Here is a 16,820-nt window from a genome sequence, read left to right as displayed (position 1 = left end):
CCAAACAGGATCCCTCATAATGTTGTGTTGAGCAAAGGGATCCACTGAAGAGAATAAAAGGCTCTACAAAAAATGTATGATCATAAAATCTACTGATTTTATCACTCAAAAGCTGCTGGCCTAAGAGAATGATAGAATACTCTTCTGCGGGAGCAGCTGACACAGCAGCTTGGAGACTATACCCTGGGGTGGATCAGGCACCAAACCTCAGGGTTTAGGATAACCCTTAACAGTGACCATTATGTGGAGCTGTGTTCCTAGTAAATAGAACACATGGGTCTAGGAGCCCCCATTTACCTTCACGCCTAATAATCCACATGTGGTATCTGAGCCTCCAGTCCCCCTAATTCTAAACTGTGTGTGGCTCAGATGTGCTCGTTCCCAGAGGGGAAGCATCTACCCCAGGGACACGAGCTTAACCTCCTGGGACAGTTGTCACATGGCCACTGTGAGCTCCTTGTGCAAAAGATACGCAGGCCAAGAAAGAAGTCACCTTTCAGGCAGGGATAACGAACCTGCTTGTTAAGATAAAGCAAGATGGCTAAAACACTGTGTGAGGAGTGATGACACCAGGCACCTGGGTGACCCACATCAGTTGGCACTCCCCTACGGATTCTGACAGAAAACTGAAAAACACAGCACTGTGGAAGCAGCCTAAGAAGGGCACAGAGACCAAGCTCCCAGGCCTTCCAGGGTCACTTTGCCAGGCCCATCACCTAGCCCATCACAGTTGCTAGCTGAGAGCAAGAGGGATGTAGAAGGGGTGCTGGAAATGGGAGATAATGAGTATCAGGCATGGCTCTGAGTTCACACACAGCAGCAGGGGTTGAAGTTCATCCCACTAACTTTCTTCTTGTATGTTTCCCTAAGAAATTAGATTGGCTCTTGGAGGACCCATTCCCAGATGGGATGAACTCTCATAAGCAAGCAAACAGGAATACCACAAAGGGTTAGCCCTACAAGATACGATGCGCCACCTAGAATCCCTTCCACGTGAAGACTTCATTTCCCCAAACTGAAACGTTACCCACTCACTGATCATGACTGAGTTTCTCCCAGGGTTTGCCTTCAGCTGAAGGAAGCTACTTCATCCAGAGATATACCAGCCCCTCCCAAGGGGCAGCCCACGCCCAGTGACTGATAGAAAGGGGGTAAATAGGACTTTTCCTCTATGTGGGACATCTCTGAAGGTCCACCCCAGCTTCATAAGCAGATCATCCAACTGATCAGCTCTGCTGCAACTGAACTGCACTTCAACTGCTCCTCTGCTCAATCCAGGCTCCCTCCCTCCCTTCCAGGTGCTGGTCCCAAGATCACTCCCTAATAACCCACCAGCATGTCAAACTTCCCTCTATGTCAGTTTCCTAGGGATGCCCCCACAGACATGCAGACACCTCATCCTGCCTTGATACATCCTATTAATTCCCATGACCTCAACCCAACCATTTCCCTATAATAACAATAAGTCTATTCCAGCTGATTCTTCCTATTTCCAGTCCAATACTATGACCAGGCTAACTCACCTGGTCCCCCCATGCAACATTAAATGCAATCCCCCACAGCAGTGCACAGCAGTATGTTGGAACTTTGCTTCACTGATTTTCACTTACATTTGCTTTCTCAATAACCTGCCATCTGTAGAAATGCTGAGTTTCCATTAATAATAAAAAAACCTCTACAATGTCATAGTAATTGTGGGGAGGATGACAGTTATGTACAATGAATAAGAAACAGTCAATAGTTAAGCCACCTGAAAATATTCTTGAAGCAATTTTAGGATAATCTTTAAAAATGCCTTGACTTAAACTTTGTCACAACTAAAGATATTTAAATGGCATTTTCAGGTTCATTAGATACTTTGTCATTTATCTTAAGAATCTCTTTTCCAGCTTTTTTAGACATCCAATTGAATGAATGATTGTTAATATGATATTCAATTCAATGATAAGCCACAACATATAGATGCATTTAAATCTTAGGTATACAATTTTATACTTCAGTCATTAAGACACTATCCACCTTCATCCAAATAGAGTGTGCTTCCAAGGTATGATAAAACAAAAAAACAGAAGTGGAGGAAGACATAAAAACAGGTGTACCACACACCTCAACACCAAAAAGCAAACAACCCAATTAAAAATGTACAGAGGATCTGAACAGACACTTCTCCAAAGAAGAAATTCAGATGACCAACAGGCACATGAAAAGATGTTCCAAATCACTAATCATCAGGGAAATGCAAATTAAAACTACAATGAGATATCACCTCACACCAGTTAGATGGACAACATCCAAAAGAAAAGCAACAACAAATGCTGGAGAAGATGCGGAGAAAGGGGAACCCTCCTACACTGGTGGTGGGACAGCAAATTGGTGTAACCTCTGCGGAAAGCAGTATGGAGGTTCCTCAAAAAATTAAAAATAGAAATATCATGTGACCCAGGAATTCCACTCCTAAGAATGTACCCAAAGAAAACAAGATCCCAGATTCAAAAAGACAGATGCACCCCTGTTTGTCGCTGCACTATTTACAATAGCCAAGACATGGAAGCAACCTAAATGTCCATCAGTAGATGAATGGATAAAGAAGATGTGATACATATACACAATGGAATATTATTCAGCCATAAGAAGAAAACAAATCTTACCATTGCAACAACATGGATGGAGCTAAAGGGTATTATGCTCAGTGAAATAAGCCAGGCGGAGAAAGACAAGTACCCAAAGATTTCACTCGTTTGTGGAGTATAACAACAAAGCAAAAACTAAAGGAACAAAACAGAATCACACAGATTCCAAGAAGGGACAAGCAGTTACCAAAGGGAAAGGGGGTAGAGAGGGCAGGAAAGGAGGGAGAAGGGGATTAAGGGGCATTATGATTAGCACACATAATGTAGAGGGGCACGGGGAAGACAGTATAGCACAGAGAAGACAAGTAGTGACTCTGTAGTATCTTACTATGCTGATAGACAGTGACTGCAATGGGGTGTGGGGGGGCTTGATAATAGGGGTGAATGTAGTAACCACAATGTTGCCCATGTGAAACCTTCATAAGATTGTGTATCAATGATACCTTAATTAAAAAAAAAAAACAGGTGTACTATTTTCTGTAAGTATTCCCAAATAATAGTGTTAAATGTGTGAGGTGGTAAGAACATAAAATCTATGATTAAACACTTCTGAACTTTGATTTGACTCATCTTTTACTCTATCCCTTTACAAAGGCTTGCAGTGTAAGTTGAGTTTCTTAAATTATATAATACATGATGGTCTACCCCATTTGACAATATTATCACAATTTTCAGTGTGCAAAAAGTCATATCTCACAAAAACTGACTCAGGTATGAAAAAGTCACTGTTTAAAAAGAAAAATTCACAAAATTAGTGTTCTCCGTGTTCTTTAAAATAAAGAGTTCTGACTAAAATACAATACCAATGTTATACTACAGAATTAATGAACTCCCAATTGTGAAGTGTGAATGTATAATGAATTTCAGGGCACTGCTCTTGCAGGCATATTGAATTAAGAGTTAAAGTTCTAAAGGCTCAACTGCCTCTGAAAATTTGGGGCGGGGGTGGGGTGGTTATCAGTTAAAGAGAACATCAGCTGCTTAGAAATGCATGGCACTACAGCTGAATATAATACCTTTCCTGTTCTCTCTTGAAATGGTTTCCTATCGAAGCAGTTTCTGTATCAATCACACAATAGCCAGAATGGTACAGGGTTATACTATATGACACAATAACAGCATTCAAAAAGCATAGGTAAAAAAATGACTTTCATAGTAGCAAATGCTGTAGCTAAAAGCCTAAAACAAATCACTAAACTCCACTAATTTGTAAGCTTTGAGGTTAGAGGAACTCACTGGCAGCTAAGAGAAGGGCAGAGCTTGCAATCAACTGTTCTCTTGAGCACAAGATTTTCAAGAAAAGAAACTCGCTGATATAGTCTCCTCAATTAACTCTGCACGAAAAATGCCCAAGCTTACCCAGAGGGAATTCAAGGCAAAAATCAGGCCAAATATGACATTTAACTATCAATCCTACCACGGGCAGTGATTGTTAATCAGCCTGGGGGAAATAAAGTAGTTCACTTGGCAGTGGCTATTTCTCATAAGTACCTGCCTACTATTTTACATGGACGAATATAACCACTTCTGCAGAATATCTAGTAGAGCTATGTCTTCATTTTTACAGGTCACTAATTATGAATATGCTTAAAATATCCTATCAGTCTGAAAATAAATTATACCAGAGAGCCCTCAGTATGAGCACTTCAATTCTGAGAAGAAAAAAAACACAGAATTATAAATCGTATCTTTCTTTCCCAAGAAAAAACTGCATGATGTAAAGTGCTGACATTCACTACCTATATATATTTCTCAGGCAAAAAGCTAGAATTTATCACACAATTTGCATTTCAAATATATACTGCTTGAGATTAAGTTTCATGAACGGCACAATATGAGCCAGCTAATTTGCATGTTTTAATCATACTAAGCATAAATATACGTATATGAATATCATTTAATAATAGATGTGTTAGTATATACAAATATTTATTTTTACATACACTTCACATTTCATTCCAAATTCTGCCACCAGTAACTATATGGTAGTAAACCCTATGCTTCAGATTTCTCATCTATCTCATTCAAAGATTATATATTAATGTATATGAAACTCCTAGTACAAGGTGTGGCATATAGTAGGCACTTGATAAATGATATATTATGAAAAGTTACCATATCCTATGTTTGACTATTTTTCAATAATAGATGGAAAAAAGAAGGCAAATAATCCAGGTTATTTAAATTTGGTTTATGAATGTGTTTTAGTATCCTCACTTGACATGCAGATATGTCTGATGCCCTACAACCTCAAAGAGAAAAGACCATGATAGAGACTACAAATATACATTTGTAGTGTGTTTGGAGAGATGACAGACAGATAGACAGACAGATAGATAGAAAGATAGATAACCTTTAACCTTTCTGTGAAACTGGAGAGGTGATTAAGCATAAAAGTTTTAAAGTACTTCTTTGCCTAAGTAAGCTTAGAGAGTTAAGGCACTATGGTGTGAGTTTTCAATTATGATAGAAAATTAAAAACTTAAATGCTTTTTGAAATATTAACCAAAATCATATAATAGAGTTCATAGTAAAATCACAAAATCATGGCAAGCAGGAAGATAACCACCTTTAACTCTGGTCACTGTACCTAGAGAGATGTTTGTTGGTGAGGCACAGGAAATAATCAGAGAATAAGTAGCCCCTGAGTAAAAAGGCTGCAGCCCACCAGGAGTTATTCTTGTCTTAAGTAAAGAGTGGGGAGTCTCTAAACCCCAAGGTTCACAGTGATGATGTCATTGTGTAGCTTACACTACTGCAGGGAAAGATCATCATGGAAGAGGGTTGTATCTCCTTCCAAGACAGAGCTTTGATTGATTGTGTACTAAGACTGAAAACTTTAAAGTTAATACAGCAACTCTGTACAGGTGTTATAGCCCCATGTGAAACATGAACGAAATGAAAAATGAAGTGAATAAAAGAACAAGGCGAGAATCACAATGGCATAGAACAAACCATGAAAAACAAGGAACAAGTTCAATATTAACTGTACAACTTCTTGCTAATAACTTCACCAACTCTGAGATGCTAAGGGAAGATTGCCAACTACAAAACTACACATAAGGTAAATCTGCATGTTGCAGAGTCTGCTGTGTGTATATGCTAACATGGCTTGCTTAGCAAAGTCAATATTGTTCATTCCACATAATAAGGAAAATATTCTCAACCAATAATTTTGTTGTCTGTTAAAGTCATATGTAAAGATGACCTTTGGGTTTGGTTACAAAGGTATCTAAGACATATGGATGGCCAACCAATATCTAGCTAATATTCTGTCAGAAGACTAGCCTAACAAATTTCTCCCATCAGTTAGTTATATGACTAGGGATTGCTGACATGAACTATCTTTCACCCTCAAAAAACAGGAAGTGAGTACCAAGGATAATTAAAATACACTATGAAGAAAAACACTTTCTTATGTCTGTAGCTGTTGTGGTTTAATGTTGAGTAAGATCTGAGCCTTTTCAGTTAACTCTAAAGATTTTTTTAAATGATTAGGTGAGTAGGTGGGAAAGAGCAATTTTGGTCACTTCTGGATCAGAATTAGATGTTATACAATAAATTTGCGATAGCCCCATTGAATGATTTACACTCATTTTCTCTGTTTTAGTTTTTAAATGATCAATTATATAGATTCCTACAATTATATCCCTAATATTTTCCATTTGGATGAATTATTTTTTATACTACAATTTTTCAATTAGTCATAAAATGGTAGAACATTGAGAATATTCTTGCTCCCTGACACAAAAGCAAGATTTATACATATATTTGAACACACACATATATAAATACACTCATGATCTTAAGGCTTAGGTTATACTAATATTCTTTGGAGCTCTTAAATGAGAATACCAGCTCCCCATTGCCACTCCCACCATTAAGAAGCAGAAGGAGAAACTCCGGGGCTGTGTGGATCGAGAGAAAGAGGCTAGCTTGAGGTGCAATACCATACAAGATGCAATATCAAATAGCATTTTCAAAAACATATTAATATTACCTGTACTATTTTAAAATATACCACTTGGGCTATTTTCTGTTATATTGACACACTGGAATATTTCTTCCAGAAAAAAGGTAATGAGGTCCTTGCTCTCTGTTACTTCCTAGTCACCAACTCTGTTCTAAGAACCAAATGGCAGACCTATTATGAGATCCAGTTGATAGAGTACCTGAGTGAACCTTTTTAGGAAGGTAAAGGAAGATAGAGGACATCCTCCACACATTCTCCTTCTATCCCAAGTATAAAAATGCAACAACGCATTTTTTATTCTTGCTGTTATTCACACTCTTTCTATATAACATCCCACTTTTCTAAGACTTTATTAAATGCAGTAAAGGGGAAGAGAAATTAAGATTTTTGCCAGTGCTCATACCGTAAAGCAGCTGCTGAACAAGAAGGAAGCCAAAGTTCCCCAGCAGTTTTCCACCACATCATGCTACCTTGCACAAGAATAAAACACAATAATGAAAGCATGCACCTCTCTTATTATAAGGGCAATGAATTCTTCTCAGTGGTTGTACGTTTGTAAAGTACAACATAATGTTTTAAGACATTCTGGACCATAGTCTGCTGCTTCTAAAGAGTGGGCATTCTAAAATGGCTTTGAAAAATGTTTGACTTTAGCTCCAAAAAGAAGCTCCTCTGTCGGCTCAAAGCTTCCCAAGGCTGTCTAGATCTGGGGAGGGCTCAGTATCCCACAGGAAATGTAGCGACAACTGTCTTATGAGCAGGTCAGTTGGCTTGGAAGTGAACACACACAAGCCCAGAATCTTGGTGGACATAAATACTTGAACGATTTCCAGAGAATCACACCACAAAATTTATTTTGCAAACTTACAGACTTTGGTGGGGAGTTAGCTAGGGTAAATGACAGACAGATCTTTCTAGTTGGGGTATACTTTGGAAAAATCGCTTGGGTTTTGTCACACAGGGATTCCAGAGTTATTTTTCATTCTGCACCACTACTCCCTCGTTACCTTTATTATGCCAAAACTTCCAAGGCTCAACTCACAATGTACGCTTCTTCAAGTGTCCTCCAACCGTGATACCAACCGTACTCGCTCTCCATCGTCTAGCCACAAACATTTGTGTATTGCTCATAGCCTTGTGTTTGTTTTTCCGTTTGGCTTTCTGTCCTCACTAAACTTGGAAACTCCATGAGTTCTAAGCTCTTATAACATAGCTACACGTGTTATCCACAGCAGTTAGACAATAATTTGTTGACTGAAGTTACCGTAAATTACCCTAATTCTGCCCAGAATTTGTTTAGAATTCCCATGGTCACAATATCTGAAAAGTGACATATTTTCCTCAGATTTTTCTATCCTTTCAGGATATTCATGGAAGCTTCCTCCTCTTCAGCAAGGAGTCTCCTGAGGTGAAGCACGGATCCAATTCACGGTTCCACTCAGAAATAACAGACAGAATGCCCCCATGCTTAATTTGTGTCTATTTCTTCTTATATACCTAAATCGCACAATTAATTAGCAGAAAGGATAATCTGGCCCACAGGGACCTGAGCCTCTGTTTAAGAGTTTCTCATCTTTTCCTTTCAGGAGACCAGGAAAACCTCCCTAAAGATGCCCTTCGGTCAAACGGCAGACATTTATTTTCTTCCTCTCTTTAGCATACATGAGCAAAGTTCTAATTACTTCAGAAAAACATCATTTTGCTTTTTGCCATTATTTAAAGGACACACATTTTTCTAATAGACTTTTCAGGTGGCACGCTATTTCCTTCCCACCTCTTTGAGCTCTCAGCTGCTATTTGTGCCATCCTTTAGGATTCGGGGAGGCCCAGCTATGAGCCAATCTTCCTGTTTCAAACAGACATGTTTCCCTTTCCACAGAATCACTCAATTATTTTTATCGCTCCCATTCTCATTACAACAAAATAATACAAGAAAACTATTCTGGTTGCAGATATGGTAACATGTCACATACTTGACCCCATCTGTCAACCACACAATAGTCCTGTTGACTGGGAACAGCAAGAAGCCAATGTCACCTATTTTTTATTTAGTTGTAGAGGTAACATACTAAAAAACACTAAGAATAAGTTATATCATAATTTCCAATACCTTTTCTCCTTCCCTAACATGTCTTTAACTGATAAATACATAATAAATGTGCAATAACCAAAAAAATAGGTTCCTAATATTTGAAATCCATTTTCTGTGATTATGAACTCCTGGGGAATGTATGATTTGGATTAAGAAACAGGAATCATCTTTCTTACTGAATTCATTATCAGTGAAATCACAGTAAAAGAAAGTGTATTAAGCACAAGATTTGAAATGGCACAGTATCTAGGAAAAGTAGTAAGAAACCAATATAAAATTAAATATAAACCAATATAAGCCACTATAAAAACTAATATAAAATTAACTGGAGCTTTGCAAGGTGATATAGCTAAGAAAGAAAATGGAATTGTACTGGTATAAAGTGGAAAAATAACTAAGTGCATGCAGAGCATGAGGAACTTCAGTAAGTTGACAAAAAATATCCATCCAATGGATGTGCCTAGACTCTGGAAAAAAGACTTTTGGAACTTCTTTTTGTAAAGATCTCACAAATAACATAGAACAGCCATCTGAGTGGCATAATATAATGCCATTGTGTCTTAAATTAACGGGATGATTTAATGACATCTTAAAGTCTCTTCTTACAACTTTATGATTTCACAGGTCCCAAAGTTTATTAATTGGATTTGAAAATAAAAATAGAATGCAATTTTCTATTAATGCAATCATTTATTCAGTCTGCTCTAAGTAATATATTTCCATTGACAGTCACCGAAGCAAAGAAATGAAATTTCATCTTGTGGCACTATTCAGTTAATAGCAATTACAATAAAGCTAAAAATGTTCACCCTGTTCATAGGTGACATGCATTCAGTATGATACTTTGCTTGTCCTTAGAAAAGAAAGTAAGATCTTCCAAAATTTAACTCTAAGCTAAAAGCACATTCCCTTAGTATCTGCAGCAGCCAGAGTACCAGCTCTATAGCTCAGATCCAGGACTAGATAGGTGGGTATTTGCCTTTGCATGTTAGAAGCTTTAAACTCAACTCTTTCAAGACTCTTCCTGGAGCATGAAGACCAGGAGAGAGAATGTGAGTGATGAATCACCTCAAGAGCTGGAAAGCAACCCAAGACCACAGTTCTTAACACTGTCCCTAACAAGACATAAACTGAACTCATAAGGCTCATGCTATTAGTCAAATTGCTATGAGCCTACCCCAATCACATTAAAATAGTACATTTTAAACAAAACCAGAGCACATTCTTTCAGAAACGTTTGCTTCTGCCTTGTTTATCAGAAAAAGATATAAGGTGGTTTATCTTACAGAACAAAAATTAAAATAACTTTATAGTAGCAATAATAAAAGTCAGAACTACAGACAGTAAAATTAAGGCAAGAAATCAAGATCATGAAAACTGACTTCCTTGGATTTCTTCTAGGATATCTATTCACCAGAACTGCTTCATCTCTAAACTTTTATCTCTGACGCCTAATTTTCTGAACCCTTACACCCTCACTGACATGTTCTCCATAAAATGATTCCTTAGGCTTGAAGTACAACCTGCTCAATCTAAAATACTTATAGGCCACTTAGGGGCTTCCCCAGAGACATATAGGACATGGGCAAGTAACCTTGTACAAAATAATCTGCCCATTTGTATGCAAATTCTCAGTAATATTATGAACAAGGACAACCTTAACTGGACAAAAATAATCCCAAGAGAGAAGGGACAGCCCACTTGTCCAAGGCAGGGATGGCATGAGGTTTCGTGCATGTGTGTGCATGCAATGACAGTGGGGTGGAGTGGGAAGACAGCAGGTTATAGCTGATTGTATGCGATAGAGCTTCAGACTAATTTTTCTTCCAGCAACATTTATTAAACTCATTTTCCCCTCTCTTCCCACAGGCTGATACCCAAAATATGAGTTCAGTGAGAAGCATTATCTGATTATAGGGTCTCTTCAAACTCAAACTGGACAAATACCGTAATTCAATGCACCTTGGGATAATTTTACTCTGAGGACGGCAACATCCGGGACTGGATGTAATGGGTCAACTGACCTTCCAGAGCATCCTTGTCCTTTTAGGCCAATCTGTCCACCCAGATTCAATACGGACTGTCTGAAATATCTTCCAGATCTTTCCTGTTCATCTTATTCCCTGGTTCTCAATTCTACAAAGTCTTTTCTGTCTAGCTACTTCCTGGGGTGTCATTCTTTAATTCTATGAGATTAACTGATACTACTTGAATTGAGTGAACATAGTTTGCTCATTTGGATGCTATTTATGAACAGTACATTAACAATTTCAGGACACCAAGTCATAGGTTGTTTTGCCTCCCATTAAAAACTGTACGAACATGGACTTCTAATTTTATTTTTCATTTGTAGTGGGGACTTTTGCCTGTGCTAATGCAATTAGAATATTTTATTAGCCTCCTTGGAAATTAAGGATCTGATGGGCCAGAAGCAAAACTTTAATGTGTGGCAATGGAGCAGTTTTTCCTTAACAAGACACCTGGGAAATTTACAGGAGATATGATTCTCAATATTATGTCATTATCAACAGAATCTCTAGAAAATGCAATTAAAAAGCCCAAACAACTTACTACCATAGAATGTCTTACAAAGAAAACTAAAAATTAGGAAAATGCTCTCGATCACTCAGCTCTAGATATTTCAGTAGGGAAGCCACTGATGGAGCACCTGCAGCACTGGGGTTTATATGATGACACATGATGATAGGTTTAATTGGTTACCCTGAATCTAGTGCAATGGAAATGCAACAAAATTCATGTCAAAAAATGCATACCAGTTCATTCTTCATTTAATGACATATTGGGGTTTTCAGTAATGTTTAAATAAAAAGAAAACTGAAACAAACTCATTAAACTCCAAGATTATTCTGAGGAAAAAATTTAACTACAAATAACTTTTTTAAATTTAAGAAGGGGGAATCATAACTTAAGAAAATGGATCTTTAAAACTACACAGAGATTTCCCTAAATGGCTATTATCCATTAAAACAACACAGTTATCTTAGAAGTCCACATGATTTTTGATACTAGTCCATTATAAGTAACTTACTTTAAAAAGTGTTTTAAAATAATTTGTGTTACTGTAATGCCATTTCTGATATGAACTAACTAAGGAAAATGCCATTTTTAAATGTTTTTAATGTCATTACAATTACTGGTGGAGGCAGACATAAATTAAAGCATAACCTCTCTTACCCAAATGCCACACTGACACAAATCTCACTTACTGTACAGTTTGTTTACTAAGCAATATTTCAAGATAAATGACAAAGTATTTTTTTCGGCCTATAGTACGGATGTTTACATTTAAGTACTACATGTGGGTGCCAAGTTGAATGAGCACAATAAGAAGATTATAGTAACTCAAGACAATATAATCCATGCATGAAAATAAATATTCTCAATTACTAAGAAAAAAAACAAAGCCCAATTCCATGCTCATAGTTTTCCAGCCAAGCAGTAAAGACTACGTTTGTATAGTTTTTAATGGGAGGCAAAGCAACCTATGACTTGGTGTCCTGAAATAGTTAATGCACTGTCCATAAGTAGCGTCCAAATGAGCAAACTTATTTGTTAATTTCTAAGTCATATAATTAATTTTAGGCTACAATGAGGTGATTTTTGCCTGAGTTACTCATAAAATACTTTTTATTTCCTCTTTACCTAGCAACTAGAAGACAATATTAAGAATTAATACTTTGTGTGTAATGTAAATGCTTTTACATTTGGTAAATACAGGCAAATAACAGGATACAGGGATATAGATTTTTATGCTAGAGAAGCTCCTAAGTCTTTGAAGTGTCTGTTTATAATTGTCCTTTTTAAATTAATCATTTCAAGGTTCTTCATGTAAAATGTTTAAAACATACATGATAACCTTACCGTTTATGTCCATGTCCTTACAATTGATCAATATTTTATATCTAAATAAAATAAACTGTTATTTTCCCCATAAATGCTTCCACAAAGAAAAATAAAGCTGCTTTAGATTAAGAATGGTTGTGATAAACAAGTCAAAGCAATGAAATTTGAAGTCTCTATCTGTGGTTCTCAGACTATAGCATGTATCAGAATCATCACCTGAGGTAATGAACACAGATTGCTGGGTCTCACACACTGAATTTCTGATTTACAGTCTGGGAGGAGACCAAGAATTTGCATTTCTAACAAGTTCCCAGGTGGACAGTGTTGCTGAAGGTGAGAGGTTCCCACTTTGAAAACCTAACTTCTGTGATGTGCAAGATTCATTTGAAAAGTAATATATAAACATATTTTTCACCCACCTAATAACTGTAACATTTATAATGACCAGGGATGCCGATTAATTTTCACCCAAAGCTGATTCTATTCCCAGCTAAGTTACTAATATATCCACATCGATTTTAAAACAAAACAAACAAGACCACCTTCAACACAATGACCAGTTCAGTAGAACTGCCTCCTTCTCTACTACTAAGCAACATGGGTGCAGGGTTATTTTAATGTAATTGTTTCCTACTTCTTCACCCCTAGATCTTATCCTTTTCCCTACCCAACATGCCATTTGCCAGGACAAATAATCTGAATGACAAAAAGTGACAGAAAAATGGAACCATGCCTTCTTAATTCAGATAGTTCTACCACATTCTGCCCATCCAATATTTCTTACTTCCCATTATACCCTACACACATGTACACACACAATATTTTTTTTAAAAAACTTCCTATTAGCTGGGATGATCTGAACCAATGGTAAGCAAATAAAGACTGGGAAATAGGATAAAAGGAATTCAGACTTTCCTATATTAAGAAACAGCTCATCGAGAAGGCTCTATCTCCACCCTTCCTCCATCCCTAGAAATCAAGCCCTCACAGCTTCTGGGCACACCAGAGTCCAGTAGAAGTCAACACAGCGCTAAATGAATCCCTGCTCTCCTCAAGGCCCCACTTCCTGCTGTCAGCCAAGAGGTAAAATCTGGCTGGAATCTGAGCTGCTCTCTCATAAACACCCAACACGACCACCACCACCAACACCATCAATCAAGCTCTCTTTTTTCTGGGAAAGAGGGAGTGCGGTAGGAGAGGAAATTAAGATGCTTACAAACAGAAGAATGTGAAGATTTCTTGGCCAAGACAAGGAAGGAACTAGGAACACAGCAAAGGGGAGTGGCAGATAAAGCGCAGGGAGAAGCCAGGGCTCGCGGTTCGGGACCCCCTTCCGGCCACCCCCTGGCACTGCTCAGCCCTATACAGAACACAGCTGAGCGAGGAAGGAGTGGGTCTCTCTCCCGCATCCTTTCCCAAATACCCTCCCATTAGGCACTCCACGTTCCCAGAGAACTGTGAGTTCTCAAGGTCCCCTTGCACCCGCGCCCAGTCCACAGTCATTTCCAAGGTCCACAGAGAGATTTCTAACACTTACACACAAGAAATCGTGTTCTTTGCCCGGGGGCAGCCACTGACGGAGCACCTGCAGCGCTGGAGTCCAAACCACTGAGTGAGACCAAAAGCAGTGGGCTGGATTTCCAACACACATTCTCTGAAAATTGGCCCTACAGAAGCGGTGGACTAGTCTCAGCCTGCTTGTCCCCTCAAGGGCTGTTTTCCTAACCTACTCACCATACCTCGAGATCATAAAAGTTATGTTTCCTTTATGGCACCGCCTGCTTGTCCCAGGAGAAGACGCACATTTCAGCCAAAGGCTGGACGTGCGTTAGTGTATCTTTCAGTCCCAAAAGACAAGGGTGCCAACTGCTGACAGTCAAAGGAACCAGGATTTGCTCTTGAGGACTTAAAAATCTCCGAATTAACAAGCTCGCCCTCCTCTCGGTCCTAACGCACCCAGACTTGGGGTTTCTCGATTCCTGAGACTGTTCCTGTTGGAGCAAACTAGTGTCCTGCCCCAGAGCCGAGCGCGGAATTGGCCGTCCGCTCATTCATGCATTTGCTCATCCATTCACATAAACATGTCTCTTAATTGTGTCTGGCACCGAGAATCTTGCCTGCTATTTTCCTCTCCCAACTCAGTGTTCATGGCAACGACTGGTGCAGAACGCAACTCAGCTGTCACCCCACTTCCTGAGCCGGGAAATCAAGTCATGTAGGTTTTAACAACAACAAAAAAAAAAAAGGACAAGGAAAAGGTGAAGGCGAAGAGGGATGGGGAGCAGCCTGGGGTCACATTCGAAGCTTCCCTTTGGGGGAAACCGCGGCACCGACACCGCGGCATGCAAGGAGCCAAATCATTATTAAAGCAAAGACTGCTAGAGCTCGAGTCCCCAGAGGAGGTAAATCAAGTGTAAAGCTACTCTTCCGCACGCGTGCGCTGCTGCCGGCTCGACCCAACTCCGAGCCCGAGCAGAGGCGCTGGGGGAGCGGCTCACAGCCCAATCCGCAGCGCGCTCGCTACCTGCTTATTGCTCGCAATAACGCGATGAAGTGTAAATCAAATGCCACGCCGGGAGGGGCCCGGGAACGGCGAGTCGTGCATTTGCGCTCACCAGCCTATCTTGCCTAAGAATCACAAGGTCACAAAAGCATCGCGATTCCACTTACCGTATACTCCTTGGCCAGAGATCCCCTCCAGGAGGACCGTCAGCAGCCACACGAGACCGTACACTAAATCCATCTTCACGTGAACATGAACATATCCAGCCCAGGAGGGACGCAGCGGGACCTTCCGGAGGCCGGCGGCGAGCCGGGCGCGCTCTACTCGCGCCCGGGCCAAGCCGAGATGCCCGGGAACCGCTCGCCGAAGGAAGCGCCGTCCGTCCGTCCTTCCCCCGCGGCGGCCGCGAGCGGAGCGCAGGAGCCCCGCACACCCTACACTCATTCAAACACGCGCGCACACACACACACACACACACTCTCCCACAACACAATACCCTGACACACACTCGCACGCACGCCGCACTCACACCAGGCGCCTGGGAAAATCGCAGGCGCCGGGGAGGAGCAGGGGGCGTGATGGCACCGGAGCCGTGAGGGGATGTGTTCTTCAGGGTGGCGGGCTCGAGTCTCCGCAGCGGCGGCAGCGCGTTGGGCTGGCGGCGGGCAGGGGGCCGGGTGCCGAGCGGCGCGAGCCTGGCGCGGGCGGCCAAGGAGCAGGAAGTGGCCTCGGACTCGGGGCACGGAGCAAGGGCTTCTTCGACTGGGTCCTCCTTTACAAAGTAACTCGCGAAGGTCCCCGACGAAGCGTCAAGCGGCGGCAGCGGCCCGCCCGCCCGCAGTCCGGAGCCCCCGGCCCTGCTGTCTTGCCTTCCCCCATTCCATCAGTTGCCATTGCAACGCCAATCCTGCTACACGGTACAGGCTCGCATCGCCAAACGGGGAGAGCAGGCAGAGGAGGAGGAAGAGGAGGAGTGGGGCTAAGGGGCCGGGGCTGGGGAGAAAGGGAAGGGAAGGAGGAAGGGGGGAGAGGGACAGACTGGGAGCGGAGTGTGCTTCTGGAGCTCTCTCGGGCACCAGCCGCAGCCGCCGTCGCCGTCGCCACGGTTCTCCAAAACAGCCTTTAGCGCCCCACCAGAGGAAAGGGGGCTCAGGCCGGCCGCACCAATTCCGGGAGCCAAAAGCAGAGTCCAGGCACCGTCACTTGCAAGAGCGGGACAATGCCAAGCAGAGACCGGATCCGCACACACGTCTACGCGTGCCCACCGGCACCGCGCGCGTCCTCTTCTCTTCCGCGCCGCCCCCGCCAGGTGGAGGGGTGGGGGCGATGGGGAGCTGCGGGAGTTTAGAGGAGGGAGCCGCAGAAGGGCTTCCCCGCCTAGGCTAACGGAGTGCTGGCATCCAGAGGTGAACGCATGAGCGGCCGCCAGAAGAGGACCCCGGCTGCGTGGCCACCGCTCGGGCCCCAGCTGCGGCACAGATGCCCGGGCGGGGCAGCGGAGCGCCAGGGGCCCGACGCCGGCCGGAATCCCTGGGTGTGCGCGGGGGTGCGCGCCGCGGAGGCGAACAGGAGGAGAAGGCGGGCGAAGCCGCGAGCAGGCGGCCGGGCTGCCGGAGAGGAAGGCTGAGTGTGGTCACGTTGTGCGCTACGTGCTGAGAGCGCGAGCTGCTAGCCGCAGCTGGGCGACGTCAAAGCCGGGTGCGCGGCTCGGCCGCCTTCCTGGGCGCCTCCTCTGCCTCCTCCGCTCCGCCTTCGCTC

General features: G+C 41.8%; 1 protein-coding gene across 1 annotated transcript in view; it reads right to left on the bottom strand.

Annotated features, from left to right (window-relative positions):
- Positions 1-15,506, bottom strand: part of MDGA2 (MAM domain containing glycosylphosphatidylinositol anchor 2) — a 900,504-nt gene extending 884,998 nt beyond the window's left edge. Inside the window, exon 1 of the mRNA XM_057488484.1 lies at positions 15,230-15,506. Coding sequence (XP_057344467.1) covers positions 15,230-15,506 — 277 coding nt within the window. The remainder of the gene's footprint in view (positions 1-15,229) is intronic.
- Positions 15,507-16,820: the final 1,314 nt, after the last annotated feature.

The sequence above is a fragment of the Manis pentadactyla genome, chromosome 11 (genome assembly GCF_030020395.1).
Source record: "Manis pentadactyla isolate mManPen7 chromosome 11, mManPen7.hap1, whole genome shotgun sequence".
NCBI lineage: Eukaryota > Metazoa > Chordata > Mammalia > Pholidota > Manidae > Manis > Manis pentadactyla.
The sequence above is the reverse complement of the archived record's forward strand: the minus strand, read 5'-3'. Positions and strand labels throughout refer to the sequence as shown.